The 23,022-nt window shown below is 35.0% G+C and overlaps 1 protein-coding gene across 2 annotated transcripts in view; it reads right to left on the bottom strand.

The window, feature by feature from the left end:
• Window positions 1-5,053: 5,053 nt before the first annotated feature.
• LOC108364105 (somatostatin receptor type 2-like) overlaps window positions 5,054-23,022 on the bottom strand; it is a 44,463-nt gene continuing 26,494 nt past the window's right edge. For both annotated transcript variants that reach the window (XM_017617673.1, XM_017617672.1), the window contains exon 2: window positions 5,054-6,995. In XM_017617673.1, coding sequence (XP_017473162.1) covers window positions 5,086-6,780 — 1,695 coding nt within the window. In that variant the 5' untranslated portion in view covers window positions 6,781-6,995 and the 3' untranslated portion in view covers window positions 5,054-5,085. The remainder of the gene's footprint in view (window positions 6,996-23,022) is intronic.

Consider the following 23,022-nt stretch of genomic DNA (forward strand, 5'->3'; position numbering starts at 1 on the left):
TACGAGAACTCTTTGCATGTGAAACAGAAGTTAACTTGACATTGCAAAAGTTACGCGGGAGATGTAGTAAGTTCGCTGTTTAAAGTTTTTGTGGCTTTCCAAACTATTTCGAAAATCACGCTGTGTGCAAAAATAAAAAACGTCAAAGCACATTATCAAAAAGCAGATCGTTTTCGTTAATTTGCTGTCAACTCCTTTTTCAATTGCATGTCATCTCATCCGCAAATTTCACTACCTATGTATGTATGTATATCCTATAGTTTTCAGAAACCATTGAACGTCGATAAAAATAGTGGATATTTATTAGCTGGAATTATATTATTTAATAGAAAACTTGCTTGGTCCCTATAAAAAAAAATATATATCACTCATACATATCGTTATCTTAATATAGAAAGGTCCTATGTACAGAGAGATACATTAACGCCCTCTGCTATTTACGGGGCTGAGACTCTTATTACGTAAATGCCTGCACTACCGTTGATTTTTGATATTTTTTTTTTTAAAACTGTGTTGCACTTTTTCTTCGACATAACGCACAAGCAAAATTTATTTTTGTATAGTAGAAAATACACTACACAATTTACAAAAAAATTATCAAAAATCAACGGAAATATTTAGCCGCTTGGAACTTGCACTTTATTATATTGAAATTGAATGGTCACCAAAATTGCATGCCCTAAAAATTCTGATTAAAAATTTTGAAAATTTGTTGACAAATATGTCGAATTTTTGTGAATTTTATATAAAGTGTGAAGCTTTGATGTATGGGGTTAATTTATTTTTTTTAATTAGTTGTTGTTTCTGAGGGCCGCCACTCTATTTTAATTTTTAATGATGTGGTCTACCAGCTTATGTATGCTTTTGTTGCTCTTTGCCAATTTTACTGAAAATCGTATAAGAAAAACGAAAATTTAGCACAAATATTGTGAATACTTACCGTTACAAAACAAAGTAAGAAAAAGTGCATACGTATTATTTTAAATTCCATTTATTAAAATTCTCAGAATTTTACATAAATTTTCCTTATTAAGTATCTTGGACAAATATAATATTTACAAGCTATATGAATTGAAACACTTTTCGATTATATCGTATTTGATTTCGGGTTCTTTAAATTTTTTAAAGTATAGGCCAAAATTTACAGATTCCATAATTGTAATAATGCAATATTATTATTTTTTTGCTTTTGCTTGCTTTTAAACTTATTCCACTTACTTTTAAATGAATTTATGGTAAACTTTAATTATTTTATCTTATTTATAAATTTTTTGGTGCTTGCTTAGCTCTAATTGCCATTTATTTTCATTTATTTTTTGCCTAATTTAACCCTAAAAAATTCGACATCGTTTATTTCAGCAAGTGTTTGATTTCGAAGATTTGAAGAAAATGCGGTGTATTTGGTTAATTTAGAGACATGACACGATACCGGAATTTCGGTGATCGATTCCAAAAAAAGTCGGTTTAGAAGTATCGAATACAAAATATCGATATCGAATGGTAAAATTATCGATGTGGTAACACATCATATTCAAATTTGTATCCCTTAGCGATTGCCTCATACTTAGTTGGAAAACTGGTAGGCTTTATAGTCTAAAATATTTTTCACAGAAATTTTGACAATACGGTCAAATATTCCATACATTCCAAGTGTGCGAGGCTTTTTAAAGTTAAAGGAGGTACTTCTATTGCATTGTAACTTAAAACATAGAAGTTTACAAAGCATGTAAGTTTTGAAAAACTTCGAAGATATTTGAACTTTGTACTTAAATTTTTGCTTGCTGAAATTGTTAAAAATCTAAATGAACCTCTTGATTACTGAGACAAGGAGCCTCTGCTTTAATAAAAACGTTCACTATTATTGAGATTTTTTTTAATACAAAAATTCTATCACTTACAATTTTTTACTCTTATCAAATTACATACTTAAATTATAAAACGTATAATTTCGCTTATATTAATTTCTTAACTTCTATAAATTCTTTGTTACATTTACTTCATTATGTTGTCATTTATATTACGCCTTTTCATTTTATGTCAGATGAGCGAATATATGAAAGCAAATAAAGATAGTCTAATTTTCAGGGACCGTAACAGTTACAACTTTTATTAAAAAAATCGCTTTTTAACAATTATTTTTTGCTGANAGGGACCGTAACAGTTACAACTTTTATTAAAAAAATCGCTCTTTAACAATAATTTTTTGCTGGCTTTTATTTTATATAACAATTATTTTTGATTGTTATCTAAATAATCTGCAGATAACAGTTATTTTTGATTTTTAAATTATATGTCTTAGATAACAGTTATCGAATACTTTTTTTATATAAGTCATAAATAAAAATCAGTTACTGACCCTTATTTTTTAAATTATACTTATAAAAGTCATTTGTATAAGTCGTAGTAAACTTTTGTTTCCCAACATCTTCTTAACTGCGAAAAATGTCAATGACTTTTATACGATTGATTTAAAAAATAAAAGTCGATGACTGATTTATATTGATGACTTTTAAGAGTAAAAGTCACCGACCGATTTTGATTGATGACTTTTATAAATAAAAGTCTTCGATAACTGTTATCTAAGACATATAATATAAAAATCAAAAAAAAATTGTTATTTTGGATTTGTAATATAAAAATCAAAAATAATTGTAATTTTTTTTTTTTAATTTTGCATAAAAATTGCAAATAAATATTTATTTTCAAATTTGAGTCTCGGCGAAAAAAGAAATCAATCGGTATGTTTCATTTAGTTGTAGAACATTAACTTCATAGTGAATTATTCCATGACAGTTTTCATCAATAACTGCTANTATTTATTTTCAAATTTGAGTCTCGGCGAAAAAAGAAATCAATCGGTATGTTTCATTTAGTTGTAGAACATTAACTTCATAGTGAATTATTCCATGACAGTTTTCATCAATAACTGTTATGTTCTGTCCCTGCTATTTTTAACTGACTTCAGAAAAAGGAAAAGTTTTTCAACGGTGACAGATTACAAGATCAACGGAAGGTCAATTAACAGTGTTTTGCACACTGGTGCGACTTCGCACCAGTATGTGTAATAGTGTCAATTGAGCTTATTTCCGTTGATCTTGTTACCTGCCACCTTTTCATATTTTTTTTATGTACGTAACCGCGTGGTACCTCGGAGGTGGTTTAGATCCAATCATTGGATCATGAAGAAATTAACGGTAATCTTAAATTTTTAAATGAGAATTGAAGTCGATTTTTTTTTTTGCTTAAACATTACTTGTTTAATTTTCTTCTGTGCGCTTTGCAAATAAGAAAATAGTTGCTACAGTATGTTGCAAATCTTTTGTTAGACAATTTAAAGATAGTAGGCAAGATAGTTTGAAAGATTTTATTTATTTTGACACCAAAGTCTTACAAGAAAAGCTCCCTTGCAGAGAGTTGGAATGGCCGTGTGAGCAAAGCACTGGTGGGCTATTCGCGAGATCCGAGGTTCAAATTCTCGGGCAGAAAAATTATTTTCTTTTTTTTTGATAAATTTTATTTTTTAAATGAATTTTTTACTATATATTTTTTTTTTAATTTTACGGTTTTATTGCTTTTCATATCTAGAAAGTTATATTATGTATTTTTGCTTTTTTAATTTTAATAATAATAATTTTATGATTTTTGGATTTTATTGTTTTAAAAAGCAAATTTTATTTTTACTTATTTTTTAGAAACCTATTATATTATTTTTTTCTTCTTTAATTTTCTTATTAAAAAAAAATTAATTTCATTAAATCGTCTTTATTTTTTTCTTTGTTTTTTATTTTGTAATTTTCCATTAATTTCTAGATTTTATTGTTTTACGGAGAAAAGTTCCAGATTTTTAGGTAAGAATCAGAGAAAAAATAAAGAGAGTTTCTGACAAGTTAATGAAATAAATTTTGTTTGTGAAACAATAAAATCTAAAAGTTGAAAGAGAAAAAATACATAAAAGAGGTTCCTATAAATAAAACGCAAATAATTTTTTTTTTGTAAAACAACCAAATCAAAAAAGCAGAAAAAAAATAAAATAAAATAAATTTAAAATAAAAAATTCATAAAATAAGTTTGTTAAAATTACATGATATTTTAATAATATAAACTTTTCTTTTTGAAGAAATATAAACGTATAATTAAAAAAAGTTAATTAAAAAATAAAAAAATTAATAATAAAAATGTATAACAACAAAAAAAAAAAATCCGCTGCCCGCGGATTCGAAACTCAGATCCCTCGAATAGCCATTGCAACTATTGTATATTTTGCTTTCTTTTATTTATTTTCTTTTTTAATGTAGTTTAGTTTCTCAATTTAATGTTTTTTTAATTTTCGTTTTCTTTTACATTTCATTGTTTTAAAAATAAAAATATTTTCTTTTATTTTAGTATAATTTTGAGATTTTTTTTATATATTATTTATTTCTTCTTCTTCTTTTTATAATTGAATTGAAGCTTGTCTTAAGAAACACTGTAGTTAGTTGAAAGACATTTGCCAGAATTGTCCGGTAAACTGCGATCGCTGAAATTCTTCAAAATTAGTAATGAGTGTGCCTAAAGACATGCAAAGTTTCCAAAGAAGCATTATCTTTCCCAGTTTTATCCGATTTTATATTGTACCACTTACAATGCTGCATATTTTGGTATTATAAAATTTATCTAAGCGAGTTTTAGAATACCACTGCTGCTTCTGTATAATTCGGTCGGTAATGTTGCATTGCATACTTTAGGGTACAGGGTATGGACTAAGTTTACTTACATCATAATTTTTTATTCAGTCTTTACATGTAGAGAATTTAGTTGTGTGGGCTTAGGAGAGAGACTACATGACAATTTTAGCGACTTTTGAGGCCTTCTTATGGTATGGCCTTAGTAAAATTATTGGTTACCAGAAATGGCACGAAACGGAAAACATAATTAAAAGAATTGTAAAGAAAACAATTCCGGGTTTATACAAGTAGTATTCTATTTTCACGTTTAAACTTATTTATGTATCTAAATTTATATTTTTCTTTCTAACTTATTTAATTAAAATGTGTTTTTTTTTTAAATCAGTACAAAACACCTAAAAATATGTGACGTTCAGCAAATTTACAAATCCGTTTGCAGCACATTGCCAACAACATTCTCTCGCTCCAGAAGCGCGCACATCGGCCGCTCATGTTCCATTACGAGTATCATATCTTCGCCTTCAAAAGCGTCCGACCTCACCGGTGGTCGCCCATTTGGTTGCACCGTTGACGCACTGCCATCTGTTGAGACCGTTGTTGTCGCCAATAATACTGGTGTCACCTTATCACCGCCCACAGGCGCTGTGGTTGTCGAAGAAGTCGTTACCGAAGAATTATTGTTGGCACTAGTTGCGGCCACTAAATTTGGCTCGTTTAGTTTTGCATTACTCTGACGCTTCTGCCGACGCTTACCATTGCCCTGCTTTGTGAGCAGGCTCGGTTCAGCTTGCAATTGCGCATTAACTTCGTTTTTAGTGATGCAGGTGAAAGCTTTGAAAAAGCTCTTGCGAAAGTTGTCGCTCAGAAATGCATAGAGTATAGGATTCATAGCCGAATTGGAGTAGACAAGACAGAAGAGTAGCAGGAAAATGAGTATCTCAAGGCGCGAAAGCTGATTTTGCATGGGATTAGAATTGATGAGCGTCACTTGCGAGATCCAATACGGCAGCCAACAGAGTATATAGACGGTAATGACGGTGAGTACGAGCCGCGTAACTTTGCGATGCGAGCGCTTCTTCTCCTTCGATTTGTGTTTAGAGCCGACGGCGTGTAGCTTTCGTATGACCAGATAGTAGAAGCAGAGTATAAAGCAGAGTGGCGTGGCGAAGCCCAAGAAGAATGTGTACAGCGTGAAAGTGGTGGCCGAGTGCTTCTTATATGTTTCAGGCCATTCTATGTTGCAAGAAAGATTAACGCCATCTTCTTGGATCACTGTGCTGGCATAGAGTATGACGGGTAACATAAGCACAACTGAGGTTAGCCACGCAATGGCCGACACGATTTTGGCTATACGCTGCGTGCGATACTTAGGCGAGGCTATCGGATGACAAACCGCCAGATAGCGATCGGCGGACATGATAAGTAGGAAAATAGATGAAGTGAATTGTGTGATCGAGGTGCTCACCATGTAGGCCTTGCACATGAAATCGCCAAAGCGCCAACTACAAATGCGCATAGTGTAGAGCAGAAATGGTATGCCGATGAGAAAGCACTCATCGGCGATGGCGAGATTAAGTATATAAATATTGGTGACCGTTTGCATCTTTGAAAAGCGTAGCACCACATAAATGACGAGCGTATTACCGAATAGCCCCACAAGACAAACGAGCGAATAGAGCACTAGTGTGGCAAGATCGGCAAATGAGTTGCGGTGATCCATGCAGTGCTCGTAAAAGGTACGTCTGTGCCCGGCGCGTTGAAACCCGCGTGGTAGCGTATATGTTCTATTCATCCGGGCTTGTGTGCCGATCGTGCGCGTACTGTTTGGCGTGGTCTCGGCGGGTCGCAAGCTCGACCACACCTGTTGTGAGTTATGCTTCGGACTTTTTGTCGTGTCACTTTTGTTAGCTGCAACTGTTGCACTTACCACGCGCGTTGCGCTGACAGTGGTTGACCTCATCGTGACGGCTATTTCCGTTGTATCTTTTTCACTTTTCTCACTGACATCTGCTGCCATACGCGCTGTGGCCTCACCTGCAGTTTGTATGAAATTGAAAACCAGTAAAATGCCGCTGAAGATGATCAATGTAACCCCATTCGACGGTGGTCGCCACATTTTTGAGGTATTGAATATTGGAAGGGGTTCGTGCTTGGCTGATTTGACGTGGATGTGCAGCTGACAGCTGTCAGTTAGTTTTAATAATTTTACGTTGTAATAAATTATGCGACGATAGATGCTATTAAAAGCTTTTGTTGTTGTCTTCAATTAAAGTACACACGTACCGTGTGGCAAGTAGGTGTGTTGGCGCGACATAACATTGCCGAGTTGACCTGGAAACGAAATATAAAATTGAAAATTCAATATTGTCAATACATGTACGAGGCAATGTAGCATAACTTAAGGCGATTAAATACTTAAATTGTACAACAAAGTTTAAAGTTATTGCAAATTTTGTTACAGGCTGAACAAGTGATGGGCATTCTGCATTGAAAATTTTCATGACAGGTATACAATTTCCACGCTCANCGATTAAATACTTAAATTGTACAACAAAGTTTAAAGTTATTGCAAATTTTTTTACAGGCTGAACAAGTGATGGGCATTCTGCATTGAAAATTTTCATGACAGGTATACAATTTCCACGCTCGAAAATGTGATGTAATAATCTGTTAGGAAGATAGACGTTTATTGAGGCGCCACATTTTAAATTACTAAAGAATTATGTATAGCTCTTAGAAATTTGAAAAAATTATATATAAAATTTTTTTATAACCAAAAATTTATGTTTTAAGGCGCCAAAGATTTTTTTCTAGTTTTCAAATGTTCTAGTTCAAATGTTTTGTTTTAATTTTTTCATGGTCATAAACTTCTGTCTCGCTTATAAGTTACCAAAATTTTATGTCCAATTTTTAAATAAGTACAAATTTGTAGCCAGCATAATCAAGAATTTATGTCCAGTTTTAAGCCACCAAAAAAATTATGCACAGCTCTTAAATGTCCAAAAATGTATACGCAGATTTTAAATGATGAAAAAATTAATTATTTAAAATTTGTGATGTTTGAGAACCTATGTCCTGCTTATAAATGAGCAATGTATACTTTCTAAAAATTTGTTTACCAGAATTAAATTACAAAACTGTATGTCCAACTTTAAGGCGCCAAAAATTTCAAATAATCGAAATTTGTTTAAAAAATTTGTATGACCAAAATTCCTGCATATAAAGACCAAAAATTTCCATCCAGGTTTTAACTAAGCAAAAATTTTTACCCAGTTTTAAATGCGGAAACAATTTATGTTTAGTTTAAAGTTGCCAAAAAATTATGTCCACCTTTCATATGTTCAAAAGTTTATAAAAATTGTTTTTATGATAAAAAATTTATGTCTTGCTTGTAAACGAGCAAAAATGTGTGTATGTATGTACACTTTCTAAGTAAGCAGAATTTTGTCGCCAGAATTAAATGACGAAAAATGTATGCGCAGTTTTAAGGGAACCAGAGTTTCAAATAATCAAAAATTTTTTTAAAAAAGTTTTATAACCAAAAGTTTATGTCTTTCTTAGAAAATACCAAAAATTTCTATCCAGTTTTTAACTAAGCAAATATTTTTGGTCAGTTTTAATTGGAAAAAATGCACGTCTAGCTTTAAGTCGTCAAAAAATTATGTCCACCTTTTAAATGTTCAAAATTTTATTTAAATTGTTTTTATGATAAAAAATTTACGTCTTGCTTATAAATGACCACACTTTCTAAGTAAACGAAATTTAATGGCCAGAATGACGAAAAATGTATGTCTAGTTTTAAGGCGCAGAAGTTTCAAATAATCAAAAACTTATTTAAAAATTTGTATGTCCGAAAATCTATGTCGTGCTAATGAAAGACCAAAACTTTCTATCCGGTTTTTAATTAAGTAAAAATTGTTGGCCAGTTTTAAATGGAAAAAAGTTAATTTCTGGTTTTAAGTCGTCAAAAAATGTTGTCCAACTTTCAAATGTTCAAAAGTTTACCTAAATTGTTTTTATGATAAAAAGTTAATAGCTTGCTTATAAATGTGCAAAAAATCTAAGTAAGCAAAATTTTGTCAGAATTAAGTACGACTGGTTTTAATGCGCTAAAATTTTCAAATAATAAAAAATTTATTTAAAAAATTTTATGACCAAAAATTTATGTCCTATTTATAAAAGACCGGAAATTTCTATCCAGTTTTTAACTAATCAAAAATGTTTGCTCAGTTTTGAATGGAAAAATGTATGTCTACTTTTAAGTCGCAAAAAATTATGTCCAGCTTTCAAATGTTCAAAAGATTGTTATAAAAATTAAAAAATATATATATATATGTCATTCTTTTAGATTACCCAAAATTTTATGCATATTTTTAAAATAATCCAAAATTTGTGCGCAGTTTTAAGTTACCAAAAATGTATACGCAGCTTTTGAAAGTGTTTTTATTTAAAATTTTTAATGTTTAAAAATTTATGTCCTACTTATAAATTAGAAACAATATATGAACACTTTTTAAGTAAGCAAAATTAAGTTACCAAAAGCTTACGCTCAGTTTAAGTTTCCAAAAAAGTTAGTCCAACTTTCTAATGAGCAAAAATTTATTAAAAATTTGTTCATGTTCAAAAATTTTATCACCGCTTGTACTGTAAATGAGCAAAAATGTAGGTCCACTTTTTAAGTAAGCAAAAATTTGTGCTCAGATTTGACTAACTAAAAATTTATATTCAGTTCTTAACGCGCCAAATTACCAAAAATATATGTCTNAAATTTGTGCTCAGATTTGACTAACTAAAAATTTATATTCAGTTCTTAACTCGCCAAATTACCAAAAATATATGTCCCGTGTTTACTTTCAAGCTCTGGAGAGAGTCGAATATTTTCTGCAATTTAAGCCCAATCAACCATTCTTTACTCCTCATTCAGCAGGACATTAAAAAGTATGCTACAAATAAATGATACTTTGACCACTTAAGCTGTAGACCAATCATTTAGGAACATTTCAAAATTCACGCAACGCACTTTTCTAATAAATTTCAATAAAATGCAAGTATAAACCACTTGTACTTTAATTTAAGAGCTTTGTACGCTACCAAAAAATGTATAATTTTTTTGAATGAATACGTAAGTGTACGCTATGTAGTACTTGGACAAATATTGTATGATTCTACTGCTCTATGCCAGCAAGTGCCTCTCCAATTTACATAATTTATTTAGTTTTTTTTTTTTATAAATAACAACCAACTCAGCAGCGAGATAACAAAATTCAGTGCGAAAAGGAAAGACAAAGCTAAATGATACTAAAATGAATTGCACGTTCAGTTCAGTTGAAAAATCCAATTAATTTATGGCTATGCTTTATTTGTACAAATATTTACGTACAAGTAGGTTTTTCATATTCTTTTATATTTGCGTAANTGAAAAATCCAATTAATTTATGGCTATGCTTTATTTGTACAAATATTTACTTACAAGTAGGTTTTTCATATTCTTTTATATTTGCGTAAATGAAAATCTCTCAATTTGTGGGAAATGAATGAATATACATACATACCCTGCGCGAAATGTATCAAACTATAAGTTAACTTTAAGGTGATTAGTAAGGAACAGGAAAGCTAACTATATTTCTGTGGCGATGGCCGCGAAATAGTTAGTGAATTTGATGTCAACTAACTTGCAACTAACTACTTGTGAACAAAAATGAGAAAAAACATATTTTTTTTGTTTACTTTTTTATTTATTACCTTGTTTTATTACATTTCATATTTGTTTACAAATTCTGCTGCAGGTGGTCCCATATTCGTACTCCGTAAGACATAACATCAAAATGATAATATCAAATTTCAACCTTCCTTTTTTTTGTCCTCAATTTCGAAAAAGGATTAGTGAAGTGCTGCAAGAATGTGTACTCGAACAGAAATTTGCTTAAGGAAAACAATCTCCCGATTGCGTCTGCATTACTCCTGCATTACATTTGAACTAGTTTCAAGTTAGCTTTTTGTACCTAACTACAAGTTATATATTTTATAGGAATCCCGTAAAAAAAGCTAACTACTAGTGGGTTATTTTTTTATCAATTTTTAATTTTCNTAACTACAAGTTATATATTTTATAGAAATCCCGCAAAAAAAGCTAACTACTAGTGGGTTATTTTTTTATCAATTTTTAATTTTTTTCTGCAGGGTACATGCATATGTAAGTGTATATTATAGTAAATGTGCCCGAAAGCAGACTACATGTATTTGTGTGTGTGAATGCATGACGGCAGGCGTTCAAATACATTTACACATGTACTTGCAAAAGTCATAAAAAATAAGCTTCGCAAACAACTTGCACATAGTATGTAAATATGTTTTTACCACAATAAAAACATACATATGCACATCACTGTATATTTGCTTTAAAAATTTTCTGACGTTTTTCGCACGTTGAAAATCATTTGGTGCATCCCGCACGCAGGCATGCTCCCGGCAAAGCAATTCATTTAGTTAATTAAAATGCCTCAGTGCAGCGAACTAAACATAACTAGTTACTATGTGCGCCTATATATATGCAGTACGTGGAAGAACACTGACGCTGACAAGCACATCGATTGCTGGAAATATACACATACATATATTTAAAATAGATTCATGAAGGAAATATTACTATACTCGCTTTCTTTTCTATGAAAACTGATTGCACGCATTGTTTTGCAAAGCGTTTAAGTGGAATTTTAGCTTGCCTTTAGGGAATTTTAATCCATCGATGCATACTTTTAGGTGATTCACATAATTTTTAATGCTTTTAAAACGATTTTGAGTGCAAGAAGGGTCCACAGAAGGCACCGCGTGTTGCTGGATTTTGGCTTGAGAAATTTATTTGCAAATTTATTGCACTTTGATTTATTTGCAAATTCATTGCTTGCCTAACCTCATTTAGTTGAATGGTAGGGGCGCCTAAAAGCACACAGTAGCAATGATGCATGCAAAGAGCGAATGCTAAAGTCAAAGCATTTGAATTAACCTCAATCCTTCAGGGGTGCGCATACCTACATACATACATATGTGTTTAGTTGTTGGTGTTGGTGCGCCCCTACCTCGCTGTTGAAAGATTAACTTTCCAAAAAACCTGTTTGTTTGCCCAAAGCTTTATTTATTTGTGGTGGTCGTTAGCAGTTCGATAAACTTGTGCTGAAGTATTTTAGACACACACATTTCTATGCGTGCGTTTTCAAATTTACTTCCATACATATGTATATCCACATAGTAAGTATGTTTATATATTATACGTGAATGCATACTTTATATAAACAAATAGCTTAAAGTGTTTGCAGGTCGCATACATATGTGTGCATGTGTGGGCCAATGACGCCGATGTCGGAGCCAGTGCCACGCATTTTCGTATCAATTTAACCAAACACATTTACATACTAGCTGAGTGTGGAATTTAATGCTGAAATGGTACTCGTAAGTAAATACTGAGAAAGTCGTATACACATATAATTCCAGTTGTATAAGTATTACAATTACATACAATTACATACACTCATATATACAATAGTATATCCTACTAGTAAAAATGACTTAGCCTTAAATGAATAAATGACTTCAATTTTATTCAATTACTGACTGACTTAGATTTTTCTGAGCTTTCAAGTCGAATATGCCGAAATGGCTATGCTTGAATTTCATCTGGCTTCTTTGGTTTCAAAGATTTTTGAAAACGCAATAAATAATTAGACTCTGCCACGAGTGTCCGGTTAATGGACATAACGAATTTTTTGAGAGGTTGTCAGGAGAGTTTCAGATGTCTAAGCTAACAACATTCCCTTGTAAAGAAGTAACATTGTTATAGAATTTTTGAAAGTGGGTGTGATACCGCTCACATCTAATTATATAAGTTTATCTCATGAAGTATAACTGGACATATTATCGAAGGTGAAAAACTATATTTAATACCTGCGCCGGGTATTTAATGTTCGGCTCCACCCGAATATAGACTTTTTACTTGTTTTATTTTTCTTTTCTTTTCTTTTCTTTTCTTTTCTTTTCTTTTCTTTTCTTTTCTTTTCTTTTCTTTTCTTTTCTAGTGGTAAGTAGTACTACTATAACCAGTACTTTGTAGCGTAGAAACAATCCAAGTTTTCACAGACATTTTCCTTATGAAAATACATACCTACATACATCTACTATTACATCACTAAACGCACTTATTTGGCACTCAATCACTATTAGCGTGAATAGCCAAAATGCAAATAATTCACAATGCACTGCTAAATGTGCGTAAACACACACACACACACATATTTCTATTTGCCCTCAACACTTTCCTTCGTATACATAAATAGTATGTGCTATGTGCTTTCTATGAATTTCCACATATTCTCAAGTAAGTATTTTCCTTGCCAAGTGTGTTTAGGTGGCACATTGCGGAGCTTGCTGCCACTTGGGTGGCATCTTAGCTTGCTTTTGGTAGTACTTCCATGCTTGAACTTTAAAGTGTTGCTACGCGACCGTGCGATGGTGTCAAGCGCATTTGCACACTTAGGGATACCACAAAAGGGAAGTTCTTAGGTAAATAACTTGGTTTGAATGCTGTTAAATTGAATTTCGTGTATTGTAAGTAAATTTAAAGAAATTGAACAAAATTTGGAGTTTGTGACTCCCTAGACGGGTGCGGTTGTTTGTAGTTATTACGAGAATCAAAATTGGGGATATGAAATGATAGAAACTTTTAGCCAAGGACATTACGAAAATTGTATGCATTAAAACAGCCAAAAAGATGTATGTTTATATTATTTTATATTTTATGCACAAATGTTCCTAGAGCATATTATGTGGTTGAAAGTGGTTTATGTTTTCAGTAAATTGGAGTAAAAAGCCAAGAAATGCATAGCCCTAATGCACACTGTAAATTACAACATTTTTAAAATACGCCAAATTTATGTCGCTAAGACTAAGAAGAGCCTAATCTACCAGTAGAGTTAGGGGCGCTTGCTATTCTTTTGGAGATTTTTGGCGATCAAAATTAGCGATGGAAAATGTTGAGCCCAATTTTTGAATTTTGATTTCTTTGTATTAATTTTTTTAAGCGCAAAGTTCAGAAAAAGTAGCATTTTTGAAGAGACTCAATTCTGTTACATAATAAAAACTAGCTGAAAACAATTGTAGGGTTCTCCCTAAACGAAAACAATTAAAAAAAATTTAAATGTTATAAAAAAAATGTCAAGAAAATTTAATTTTTTGTTATTTATAAATATTTTGGGTATGCAGTTTTGTAGATGATTAAATTTTGGTATAATAAAGTGCAAGTTTCAAGTGGCTAAGAGTTCGCGTTGCATTCTAAAAAATCATGAATCAATGAACATTTCTTAAAAATCGTCATATAGCTATAGCTTACTAAAATGTTTTTTGCCTTTTTACATTGAACTTTTAATCTGATCCCCTCGAATCTTCAACCCACATTCTGTTTTGTTAAAATTGAATATCTCGTCATGAGACAAATTCTCGAATGAATTTCAACGTTAATCTGCAGGCAAAGCCTAAGTTTAGTTAGCAATTTCAATACAAATACATAATTTAAATGTAATTCCGAAGACGAAAATAGCAATCTAATTTCACGAACTGTCCATTCCTGACTTAAGGATATGAACATGTGAATCTCAAAAATTTGTTACCACTATTTGCGTTAAATGCAATTTATATGATTGCCATACCAAGAAATTGCTATTGTTGTTGCTACATTTAGGTCTGTTTAAAGTTATATCTAAGTTAGTATAACATGCAGATTGGCGTACTAGTATATATTGCAGCTGCTGTAGTTGTTGCTGTTGCAATACATATATACAATTTTCCCTCGACAATATTGCCAAAAATTGCTTTGAATTGCCGCTCGAATACATTCAATTTGTTACAATTTGAACATTTCAACGGTACTAAATTGTAGCACAAAATTTAGCGACATTTCCGAGAAATACCAAAATTGCGAAGATTCGAAAAAGAAATATTAGAAATGTTGCATTGCGGTACTGGTGTCACATTAAGTTACCACTTTGTTTGAATATTGGGGCATTAAATGGCAAACGAAAATCCTATTACGACGCGCTTTTTGCGGGTAATAGCTATTGTTGTTGCTGCTGCACCATGCAACCGCAGTCACGACAAATGCTGCGCGCAACAACAACAAACACTCGCACGAGGCAAGCGGCAGTGGCAGGATGCGCTTTCGATGTTGAGAGCCGACATGTACATAAGTGCCAATCAAGCGCTAACCGAACAACAGTAAAAACAATACAATGTCATCAAAGCAATAACAACAACAACCGCAAAAACAAAATGCCGTATAACGGTTACAGTCAATAGCATTGCAGGCTATTGCAAAAATATTTTTACTCCTATTGCAATTCGTACGTTTTGCATAAAATGAAATGAAAAGAAATTATTGCGTTGCTGTTGCACGTTGTGGCCATGTGTTTTGCTGTGTTGCAGAGTGTTTGGTAAGTGGCATATACATACATATAAAAACAAATTCCACTGCACGTGATTGCCTTCGAGAGAGGGGTGGTGAAAGGCCATCTACCAAACGGCTAATTAAATGCAACATTGCATCAGCAAAATCAATAAATGCTATGCAACAATATGTGGCGTGTTGCATGTGCATCGAAAATATACGCAAACCGCAAATAGCTGAGTGATAACGAAACTGATGGGAATATTTGTAGTTGTACAACTAGAGTGTGAATGGGGTGACAAAAAATGATGGTTGTTGATGTCAGCAGCAAAATTGCAATGTAAATTATTATGCACTTGTCGTAAAACATTGTTAATTTGTGATGCAATTGATGTGAGTAAGTCTGCGGCAATAGTATTCGATTTAACAAAAAATTTTGCGTAACACTTTTTTTCAACTTTTATACTTCAACTGGAATCAATCTTAATAATTAAAAAAAAATTACTCGATGCCGCAAAATATTGCTTTTTTATAAGGCTTCGAAATTTGCTGTTGCTTGAGCGGTGTTGATTGTTGTAGACAAAATTTTTTTTCTCTCAAGACGGCGTCTGGAGATAGTAATTTGGTCATTATCTTGTTAGTCGACAGGCTGCCTGGGCCTTTCTCGGGTACAATCAGCTAATTTGCAGGTCCAGAACGTTCGGGATTTTTCGTGCATTGCCATACGAATTTTGACAACCTAACTCTGAGCAAAACTATTTTTCGAAGGAGGACAAGCCTTACACCCGACCAAGGAATGTTGTTTCGGCGATTTAACCCTGTTTAGGTCGGCGAAATCTCTCAAACGTTGTTTGTCCGTGGGGCAACATCTGATCCGAATTTTTCTGACCAGGGCTGGCATAAAGTTGGGCCAGAAACTACCAACCTGCTGCGTATGCCAGACACGTCTACACCCAAACTGCACCTCAGCCAGGTGAAACACTTGCAACGGGTGGAGCCACCTCGACACCTGCTCGGATTTAAGAGCTAACGTCATTCGTGACCCCATGTGGTATAAAACGGACCGCCTCCACGGCACGCCAGAGTCTCCACGGCACACCAGAGTTCACTATTTCTTTACGGTTGGGTGATAGCCGAGCTCGAAATATGTAACGTTTATATATTAGCTGCCCGGCACGATATCACTCTGAAATAAAAAAAAATTGGGTCCTGCGGGAGTAGACCCTATCACACCTAGGTCCTAAATTTATCCAAGGCCACTCTCATCGTTCCAGATATCTGGAAAACGGGGAGAGTGGTCCTACCGCCTAAACCAGGGAAACTGGCCCTATAACCTTCCATTACCCGGTAGCGAAGACATTTAAAGCCTTGCTACTCCTGCACTACACGTACCACCTGACCCCAGGCGTCAGCATGGGTTCCATGAAGTGCACAGCACATCCCCAGATAGTTCGTGGGCTGAACCGAAACCGCCCCTGTGCGAGAACAGTCCTAGTAGCGTTGAAGATATTGAGGCTTTCTCTCTCCTACATGAACTCCAACGGTAATTGGAGGATTATCTGAGTGGCCGACATTCGTCAGTAACCTTCAGAGACAAAACCAGCAAACCGAGGAAAATTAAACCGGGTGTTCCACAAGGTCCTGTCCCCGCTGCTATTTATTTATTACATATCGAGGCTCACTCAACCAGCAGAGGGAGTCTCCATTGTCTCCTTTGCTGACGAATGCTTGATAATGGTGTCCGGTAATGGAATTAATGATTTGTGCACGAAAGTAAATGGTTACCCCTCCGAACTTTCTCGCTTCTTCACTGTAAGGAGCCTAACCCTCTCTCCACGAAATCCTCGGCAAACCTCTGAGTTACCTTCGTCAGTCTGATCTTCTTGTCACAGCATACAACCGTAATTGTCAACAGAGTACAAAGCCGCAGTAGGTCCTCAAGTCGCTAGCCCTCAGCACCTGAGGCATGGACAAAGAAACTTTGCTGGCAACATACAAGGCAATTGACCGGCAGGTTTTAAACTATGTAGCGCACAAACGGTCGCCGGACGCAGTGGACGATGCTGCAGACATGACACAATACGGCACCCCGAACCGCAACTGAATGGTTTCTGATGTCGCCACACAGCACCACCTTGACGACGAGGCTCAAATTCTCTCAGTGAAGAAGCACAACACGATGCTCTGAAAGCAATTCCTACAAGGGTGTCATAGTCGCTGGCATCCGAACAGACATCTGCCTCTAGCCTTCGCTTAGGCACGTAATCCACTGGACCCGACAGCAAACCGACAGGCCATAAAAGGCATACACAGGGAGTCAGTATCGACTTACACCGGCTGCCGACCTGTCAATGCCGTTTTGGAAACACAGCCTAACCTAACGTGGACGAGACAGAACTTGGTCTGCCTTGGGAGACACGCACCACCACAGCCAGACTTCGCACTAGCTACTGCAGCAGGCTGAATTCTTAGGTGAGCAAGATAAATGCAGATATGATAACGAGTGCGCGGCATGCGGAGAGTCACTTCACGACTTGCGACACCTCTTCGTAATCCAACTCAACTAACACCCCTGTCCCTATGGACTAACCCAGTCGGAGTTGCACACTGCCTGGGTCTCCCGTTATTTGAGCTGGACGACGACGATTGAGCGGAAAGCCGGCCTAGGAAAGGCTAATAGCCGCTACAACAAAAAAAACAAGAGCATTACATGCTTTCTTATTGACACTTGGCCAAATCTGCCCGGCAACTTCGAACGATCTAAGTCGCAGTTTGCATGACCATAGAGGAACGAATGATCTACCAATGCGAAGGGATAAATCTGTATAGTTTTCTGCCCATTATAAAGAACTCATATGCTGCGCAGTTTCCACAGATTCCACTACATTTGTACATATGGCTAGAAACTCAGGCTACAAATGACTACATAAATTGCCATCCACATAGTCGCGGCTTTTTTCTTGCACGCGCTAGTATCTATTTTTGGATCCAAAAGCTGCTCAACCCGTCATTCACTCATTCATGACAGCTAATCTTCTTGAAGGAAGTTGTAAAATTTCAGAACTTCTAGATAAAAATACACTAAGTTCTTAAAAGTTTAATGGCTCAAAAANCTGCCCATTATAAAGAACTCATATGCTGCGCAGTTTCCACAGATTCCACTCCACATTAGTACATATGGCTAGAAACTCAGGCTGCAAATGACTACATATATTGCCATCCACATAGTCGCGCCTTGTTTCTTGCACGCGCTAGTATCTATTTTTGGATTTACAAGCTGCTCAACCCGTCATTCACTGATTCATGACAGCTCATCTTCTTGAAGGAAGTTGTAAAATTTCAGAACTTCTAGATAAAAATACACTAAGTTCTTAAAAACAAAAACAAAGAATATCGACAATACTTTTTTTCTTTAAAAACTCATTAAGTGAAAGTGAAAACGAACTCAAATGCATAAATATTTATTCAATAAATCACATCCGAGAAGTGCTGGTATTGGGTAAATAAGATGTTTTCTTGCGCTATTGTTTGTTTTGTTGTTGTTTGTGATTGTACAAACCATTAACGCCGCCAATTTGATGCCAATGAAAACAAACGAATCCATTAGCCAAGTGCCAGCTGATTTCGTACAAAAAACTGCTCGAACTGTGCAATGACCGAAGCATTGTAACAACAAAGTAAAGGAGGAAATTCGTAGAACAAAAAGAGACGTACAAGAAAAAAACACTGGAATGGAAATGGAAAAGAGTAAACAAGCAAATAGAGCAGAAAAAAACCACAACACGAAATTTTCCAACTGAAACAAATATTATATTTAGCAACAGTGTTGTTGTTGTTGTTGCGCTAGTACTTGCAACAATAAACAACGTAGTCCATCACTTGCGTGCAAGCGCATAGAAATAATGGCAAAAACACCGCTAACAACAACAACAGTCGACAGGCCTTCAACAAATATCAACAAAAGCGTGATTGCTCTGCTTTAAACAACCAACCGCTTTGAAAGCGGCGACGATGTTGACGACTACGTTGACTACGGCCAGGGCAATTGATTTTGATTGGATTGTGTTGGCGGTTGGCGTGAGGAATTGCCAAGTTGTATTGCACATTGTTGTGGCGTATGTTGAGTGCCACTTCTTCAATTGTAGTGGTTTTGAAATTGTGTGGAATCTTTGTTGATGTGGTCAACAAATATAGCTCCGTTTTATTTGCTGAACTTGGATTCTTCTTGTACGATTTTTGCTGATTAAATTAGTATTTATGTATGCTCAGGCAGCTTTATGTACTTTTTCAATCGGGCTCAAAAATCAAGGTATAATTTTGCAGTTTTGCTGAAGGAAATGTCCAGATAAATTTTCATTCCGAAACGGAAGAATTGGGACAATCAAAGGCAACCAGCGAGTTTAACAAAAATTTAAAGCATAAAATAGGCATGTTTGAGAAATTCCACAATTTCGGGTAACCTTGGCCATGAGTGCTCAAGGACCAGTGTCCTGTGAAAACGGTAGTTGGTCAAAACACATATTTGTTTTCCAGCTTGTTGATAACTGAGGACCGTTACCTGCAAGATTGTAGGTATTTCCACCTGTCACATTGTCAGCACTAAGAGATTCAGCCTCGAAGCTAGCTTTGAGTTAAAACAACCTCTTCGTCTTCTTCTTATTTGGCGCTGTAACCGCCTAAGAAATTTTTCCCGAGTTTAACAAAGTACGCCAGTGCCAACTACGGCCAATTGGAAATGCCAATGTCAGTGGGTTACGAGCTGAATACTTTCAGAGCTGGAGGGTCGATGTCCATACGAACGACATGGCCATGCCAGCGGTGCCGTTGTATTTCAATTCGCTGCACCATGTCTATGTCGTTGTAAAGCTCATAGAGCTCATCCCTTCATCGTCTGCGGTACTCGCCGTCGCCGTCGGCGTAAAGGTCTGTAAATTGTCCAAAAATATTTCTCTGGAATGCTCTAAGAGCCTTCTGCTTCTGCGCCATATACCAGCACAGGCATGATGAGTGGCTCATATACGGGAACCGAGGCCTGGTTCCGGTTTTGGTTTAGTTCTGCATGAAAACAGAATGTAATGTCAAAACAAAAACAAATGGGAACAAGAGTATTGGGAGCAGTTAGAATGGGAACAAAATGAGAACAAAAGGTTCGGAAACGCTCCAGAAAAGAACATAATGCGAACAAAACTCTCGGGAATGTTCTCAAGATGTTCTTCTTGAATGAAAACGAAACTGTCGGGAACATTTTCAATGAGAACAAAATGATAAAAAAAGTATCGACAACGTTTTAAAGAAGTGTTAAAAAGAACGAAATTCTGGGGAACGTTCAGAACAAACCGAGAAGAAAAGTTTTGAGAACTCAACGTTAAGAATAAGAGGGACGTCTGCGTGTTGGGATGCACAATCGTTTCAGTAAGAACAATGCCTTATAATTCTAAATGAAAGGAAAGCTGGATCATTTCGACCTCCAGGTCGTTTGTCATTAGGGTGAACTGTCCATTTATGGTACAAGTTTTCATTTTCGGTGCAAGAAATATTCGTGTCTTAAGTCTTTCGTTGACTTAATTTTCATAATTATCATTCAGTCCTTTTTTGAACAAACATTTCCAATTAATGAAACGCTATGAGACAAATTTTGTGCTCGCCCCATTCTTCGCGAGAAGTTCAAAGATGATTTCGTCCCGTTTCGTTCTTTGTCAGAAGGTTCGTGAGACTTTAGTTGCCAAACGATTTTTACAGGGAAAGTTCCTCAGAATTTTTTTCACGATTTGTACTTTGTACCGGAGACTCTTGTTCTCTCAGAAATGTTCCCGAAGGTATTGTTCGCATTTTGTTCTCTTTGACAAAATTCCACAGGGTTTTGTTCTTATATAACATTCTGGACAGTTTTGTTTGCATTTCTGTTGTTGTTAAATAGTCTTAAAGATTTTGTTCTCATTTCGGTTAAGGTTTTTAAGCGTTCTTGGAAAAAAAACTACGAGAACGACATTTAGTATCGATCATAGTTTTTGTTCCCAGTCCTTGTTTATAGAGTGAAGTTTTCGTACGTCGCTTTACTTCTGAAATGTCTACATAGTCCAAAGTAGCGTTGGTTTCTCTCTGCTGAGTTGCTGCACAGAGATATATCGAAGGGAATGAAATCTGTAGCCGATGGGATGGCTAGACGAGCGGATAACTCCCTACTGCCACTGATTTCTTTTCTACAAAGGCGGATTTAAGAATACACTACAGCCGTAACTACTGTGAGATCCCAAGTTCCTTATGACCAGGACTAAATAAGAGTCATACTGACGCCATATTATAGCAATATCGTTGGCGTATACAATACCGCTCTGCAGAAGTTGTCGGGATGAGGAAGAAGAGAAATCGATTCCTCAATTCGTGTGTCAATACTCAGCTCTCTAGACAAGGCGTCTTTGGGGTCACGGGTTTTAAATGATTTGGGAGAGTTTAAAATATCGGAGCTCCACAGCTTCATCTGGGATAGTAAATGTTTCAGCAGACATCATGCTAACAATATGGATTAAAATCGGTTAGAAGGATGTACCTACTCTTGGCACTCATAGAGCGCATTAGTAATGGGAAGTCTGCCTCTGACTGGAAGTACGAATGAATTCGAACGCGGCTTCCTAGCCTAAGCCAATCTGTTTTTTTTTTTTAAAGATTTGCCGTGATCGAAATTCAACGTAGCGTATTGTAGATACTTTTGACTTCTAAGAGGAATTGATGATATTCGTGGTTGTACTTTTAAAATACCGCTACTTTAAAATTTTCATACAAAACCTAACTTGCATCATTTTGTTTAAAATGCCTACAGGTTTTAAAGTCAAATGCATCGAATTCAACAATTTCTCACAACTCAAGTAGTTCGATTGTTTTTTTTTGTGTCGGCAAAGTTTTTGAGTAGAATGACTTTTTCCATGACACTAACACTCTCACCCTCTTATTAAAGCGCTAGTAGGCGCAAAACTTGGCAGGCGTACAAATGAAAATTAATGACCGAACACAAGTTGGAAGACGTGCAACATAAATTTAGTTCAAGTAAATAGTAGCTGCTAAAGAGTTTGCCAAAGTTTAAATTAAATGTTTCAGTAATTAACTTGACAGTACTTAAGTGAGTAAGGACGGAGTTTAAAATTTAAGATTTTAAATGAAATTCGATTTAAAATGTATAATTTATTCAAAAAGGCGAAAAATGCTTCACACTTCGAGGCTTTGAATTGAAAAGCGTTTATAGTTTTATAGACAATAAAGTTTTTGTAGCATATTTTTGAACGCCTTATTTATTAGAATAGGCATTGCTATAAAGTTTTGCAATGACGTTGAAAGAGCGCTGAAAGCAGGTGTCTAGTGAACGTGAGCACCACATTTGACAGGTTTTGACTTGTGGTGGTGGATTCAGTAAGGCTGATTACTACCAATCGTACAAACGTTAGGTACGAGCAAATCCCATGAGTTGTTTTATTTCTCGACAAAAACGTGTTTTTGGTTGAAAATAAGTGGCACACTTATCTTAAACAATGCATTATCTTCGGTTATGCATTAGAAACAATATTCCAGCGCGAATTTGTATTTAAATGAAAACTAACAAGTAAGAGAGTCTAAGTTCGGGCGAAGCCGAACATTAAATACCCGGCGCAAGTATTAAATATAAGCCGCGGTGTATCAATTTTGAGTAAATTGGCGTCCTTCAATTTCGAAATATTGAAGTTTCAAGCATTTCTGAAATTTGCCGTTATATGATAAGCGGCCTCAATTTTATTCCGATTTCAATAATTTTCAACATTTCGCTTTCATGTGGCAAGCACACTAACCATACCCAGTTTGGTACAAATTGGTAGAACGGTTACCGAGATACATATATGTATGTGATCATAAGTGGGCGCTGGCACGCCCATTTTCCAAAATTTTACCATAAACGTATTTCTT

Source organism: Rhagoletis zephyria, unplaced genomic scaffold (genome assembly GCF_001687245.7).
Source record: "Rhagoletis zephyria isolate East Lansing unplaced genomic scaffold, Rhagoletis_zephyria_1.1 Rzeph_scaffold_01462, whole genome shotgun sequence".
In the NCBI taxonomy this organism is placed as follows: Eukaryota; Metazoa; Arthropoda; class Insecta; order Diptera; family Tephritidae; genus Rhagoletis; species Rhagoletis zephyria.